This window comes from Penaeus monodon, chromosome 21 (assembly GCF_015228065.2).
Source record: "Penaeus monodon isolate SGIC_2016 chromosome 21, NSTDA_Pmon_1, whole genome shotgun sequence".
NCBI lineage: Eukaryota > Metazoa > Arthropoda > Malacostraca > Decapoda > Penaeidae > Penaeus > Penaeus monodon.
In genome coordinates this window covers 42,015,586-42,015,830 of record NC_051406.1, presented here as the reverse complement: position 1 = coordinate 42,015,830, position 245 = coordinate 42,015,586, and the positions used below count along the sequence as shown (strand labels likewise).

The 245-nt window shown below is 32.2% G+C and overlaps 1 protein-coding gene across 1 annotated transcript in view; it reads left to right on the top strand.

Moving 5' to 3' along the window:
* LOC119586681 (GPN-loop GTPase 2-like) overlaps nt 1-245 on the top strand; it is a 5,387-nt gene that overhangs the window by 2,224 nt on the left and 2,918 nt on the right. The window contains exon 4 of the mRNA XM_037935413.1: nt 114-193. Within this exon, the coding sequence (XP_037791341.1) occupies nt 114-193 (80 nt within the window). The remainder of the gene's footprint in view (nt 1-113; nt 194-245) is intronic.

Sequence of the window (245 nt, the reverse complement as noted above, 5' to 3'; positions counted from 1 at the left end):
CCCACTTCATTATTGATATTGTTGTTATGATTGGGTTGCTAAGCTATAGAAGAAAATTACTGAAATGCAGTTGCATACAATGTTAATTTAGCATTATCTATCTTCAATTGCAGGAAAATATGTGTCTGCTGTACTGTTAACATTAAACAGCATGTTAATGATGGAATTGCCTACTGTGAATATTCTCTCAAAGGTAAGAGAAAGACAGCAGAAGTATTTTAAGTCGTTTCCATTTTTATGTGTGT